The sequence below is a fragment of the Ruditapes philippinarum genome, unplaced genomic scaffold, assembly GCF_026571515.1.
Source record: "Ruditapes philippinarum isolate M1 unplaced genomic scaffold, ASM2657151v2 ctg2970_1_1_1_1, whole genome shotgun sequence".
Taxonomy (NCBI): domain Eukaryota; kingdom Metazoa; phylum Mollusca; class Bivalvia; order Venerida; family Veneridae; genus Ruditapes; species Ruditapes philippinarum.
In genome coordinates this window covers 30665-34611 of record NW_026861706.1, presented here as the reverse complement: position 1 = coordinate 34611, position 3947 = coordinate 30665, and the positions used below count along the sequence as shown (strand labels likewise).

The 3947-nt window shown below is 34.0% G+C and overlaps 1 protein-coding gene across 1 annotated transcript; it reads right to left on the bottom strand.

Moving 5' to 3' along the window:
* Nucleotides 1-348: 348 nt before the first annotated feature.
* LOC132716554 (uncharacterized) lies at nucleotides 349-2544 on the bottom strand. The gene has a single exon (XM_060699851.1). It carries the CDS (start codon nucleotides 2134-2136, stop codon nucleotides 757-759), a length of 1380 nt encoding a protein of 459 aa, XP_060555834.1. The 5' UTR covers nucleotides 2137-2544; the 3' UTR covers nucleotides 349-756.
* Nucleotides 2545-3947: the final 1403 nt, after the last annotated feature.

The following is a 3947-nucleotide window of genomic DNA, read 5'->3' as shown; positions in this document are numbered from 1 at the left end:
CAATTTAAAATGAGTATCGGTACAAATAATTTCACGAGTTAAATTGTGTTGAAGCATTACACACTTTTTAAACAAAATTATCTTATTTGTTTATTCGGCGTTCACTATCGTTTTGACCTTGGACTAATTTTCGATTATCATTTAACCACTATAAACATACGCTAACGACCGAGACATTAATGTATATTTCGGCACCTTATAATATCTTAAAAAAGTTTATGTTAAGCTAGACCTAGACTTTTGTTGAATGAAAAAAGTTTCTATAATTGTTGGAGTTGTATTACAATGTTTATGTATCTTTGGGTTGTGATTTGAATTATTGTCAAATTACAAGATAATCTAAAACTGTTAGTGTTACGTGATCAGAAGATTTATTATTCGAGCATTATGGTTATTACGTCAGTAATGTATCCATTAGTATAACAATATTACCTAAGTTTGAAATAGTATTAAATTAGTATGAAGTAATGCAGTTCTGTTATTAGATATAGAAAAAAACACAGTTCATAGCTAAATCAATGTATCCCGAAAATGAATCTTTACACTAAAAGCCATTTCAAATCTAACACTCATTTCAACATAATGTGTGAACTTTTCATGTTTTCATCATAACGTGGCTTTCATATAGGCGTGCATTTCCATGCGTGATATGGTTTTATTAGTGTCTTTGGGTTCTAAAGTAAAATTGTTTCGTTAGTTATGATCTGCACTCTAGTTCATACTACATTTTTTAATTATAATATGACTCGATAATTGTCATAAAATTGCACAAGTTTCGCCTTTTAAAACGAATTCACGAAATTCATTTACTCTTTTCTTTGACACCCATTCCCCTAGCTTCATTATTTCTGTTAGCAATACATCGTATAATTCTTCTCCGTCCATTACGTGTCTGCCTACATCGAAAAGGCTCTTTCCATTATCCAAGACAAACGCGTCTAGTATTACCTTGATCTCTTTTTTTCTTGAATTCTTGTACCGAATTTCGTCCGATCCTAGCGCATTATAAAGCACAACGTAGAAAAGTTGTGCTTGATACAGATAAAGACTATGTTCACTAAAAACATCACGTAAATTAAGTCCTTCTATAGTGTGGGGCATACTACGATTCATCATTCCATCCACGAGAAAGTCGAGCGTTTTTTGAAGACACCCATTCCTACCTTCTTCGACATTTTGACATGTGCTTATATGATGAAGTAACGCAGTTTTTATATGGTAAGATTTTAGACCACTTTTAAACAATGACTGAAACACTTTCAACAATTTATATACGTCACGATGATCTTGTGTTGTATTCTGTAAAATTTCCATTTCGCTAAGACAGTACGATATTCGCCAACATTCGTCATGTTGCTTGCAATGTTTCGGAACAAGAAAACAGTGGTGCTCACTTCTGTTTCCGAGAATTGTATTCCCTGTAGTATTTGGTACATTGATTTCAAACGCAGGTAAAAAGTCTGCATGTATGACTATGGTATCCAATAAATGTTTTTGTATTTTATGATCTTCACTTTTCTTTGGCGCAAAACAAAGCTTTCTCTCACTAAGCCATTCTAGTTGTATAGGGTGTATATGGTGTGCACTTATATGTGGACGAACATATGAAAGCCGAAGCGTCCCAGTGCCCATTGTTGTTGCACATACATTGCATCCATGTCTGTTTCTTAACACGGTAATTGTAAAGGCAAATGGCAACACACGTTCTTCGCATTTCTCAAAACACGAACATGTTCTTTTGACTACCGTCACAAATGCTTGCCAAAACCTTTCGACGATGCTATTTAAGTCGACGAAGTTCGTTTCCAACGTATCAACATCTGTGTCTGAAATAACTCGCATATGACCAAGACAGGATCTCTCAAAGCTAATGTCTTTATTATTAATGACTGACAAATAGTCAAATTCGATGTCAGGATGACGAGAAGTGTCGCTAAGACGTTCCCAGATTCTTGTCTGTTCTGTCATACTTCCGCTAGACTGTAGCCGGTCGATCTTCAGATCAGGAACTTCCTTTCTTATTAAATCTACGTAGCGGTGAAGGAGAATATCCACTCCCTTTGCAATGTCTTCAATTTCATTGTTGCCATTGTCAACAAAGAAAAGATCTTTCAAATAATTGTAAAATTTCTCCATTTATACACAAACTGCAACAATCCTTAAGGTATGTGATATACCACTCTATTTGTTAATGAAGAAACGTCAATTCAAAATAAATTTTATACCTTTAACGTACTACATATTAACTGAGAGATAGTTTATTTTCAAGTACAGAACATAAACACTCCTTAAACGCGTACTTCTACGATTATTTTTACTTCTAGTACCTATAACTTCCAAATGCATAAATATACAGCAATTATCGTTTGTCAACATATGCCGTTTCGTTTGAGTGTATTCACCTTTTCCACAAATCGATCGATGTGTATCTTTTTTTCATTAATAGCACTTGATTTCAAATTATCTCAATGTTTGTTTAAAGTAATAGAAATCCAACGTTCCAAATACTAACAAAGAATAAAAACAATTCATGCGTTCAATGTACAATAAATGTAATGATAAGTTATTTCGGTTTAACTCCGTGATACAAATATTAGACCACAGCTGTTTTCTCTCGGCCAATCAGAGAGGCTAAAAAGTGTTTGATATATCCCACACATCACAGTAAAGTGTTTGATATAACTATCATGTTTGTATTCAACTGAAAGGAAAACCCCGTTATATGCACGCTTTATGAGGGGATATTGTAAAGTAAATAGTGTAATTCCCTTCTTAAAAAACAAACAGGTAGCAATAGTCCTTTGGCCAATTTATTTCGATATTTCATCATTTTACCAGAATAATTACTGTATTTGTAAATAAGAAAAAACTAGCAATAATAATGTTAAATGCGTTTATCTATCTATTTAAATATATATATTATCTTAATTTTACGACGGCTTTTGTGCTAATATTTTCAGGCACTGTGATTTCAATAATCGCATGGCTCACTCTTAATAGTAGACACTGTAGATGTACATTCATTTACTGGTTTGGGAAGACGGTATTCCACTGGTGGGCAAGGGGGTTGAGTTTCCGAACGGTGACTGGGCTGCGGTTACAACGCTAAGGAAATTCTATGCTTTAAGGCTTCAGAGGGACGTTTGTAATATTTTTTTTCTGTTCATGAATGAAGAAAAGTAGTCAATGCAGGGTCTATATAAAGCATACAATAAATAAACGAATCTATACGTCAAGTAAAATATTTTCAACTTCAGCCGAACAACCAATAAATATCCTGAACCCTAGGGTTGTTTAAGCATTAAGGAAAACGTTTAATAAAAGTTACCTGCCCGTTTCTCCAACGAGCCCACTCTTGAAAAGCAGCCATCAACCATAATTTCTGTCTAAGAGTATTTTTCGGTAAGCAGTTTTGCTTCTTGACTTCATATTCAAGCGCTGTGTACGGTGTTATGTCATTAAATCATTCAAATGAGGAACCAACAGGAATAACAAAAAAATATCCCAAGTTTCGAAATTATAATGTTATCACATTCAAAAATGTTAAATTCTTCCCAATTTTCTTCTGACTGCACCTTTGCGATAGAATGTGAAATCTATCTATCATTCAATAGATTGTGTATTCAGAAACTTATGAAAGAACATGAATTATGCCATTTTCTCGTGCAATTGTGGCATACAATAAGGCCAGATAGATTTAATAAGAAATATTTGGATATCCCTATGTAACTGTCGGAGAAAAAAAACGTTTACGCGTGTTTAATCTGCACCTTAAACAGAGAAAACTACCTGTGGTCTAAGTCAGATAGATCGCTCGTACCAGTTGGATGTGAGATTTATCAACTCGCTTCGCTCGTTGATAAATCTCACATCCAACTGGTACTCATGATCTATCCTATACATATATAACGAACTTTACTGATAGCGCACACATGTTACGATAAATC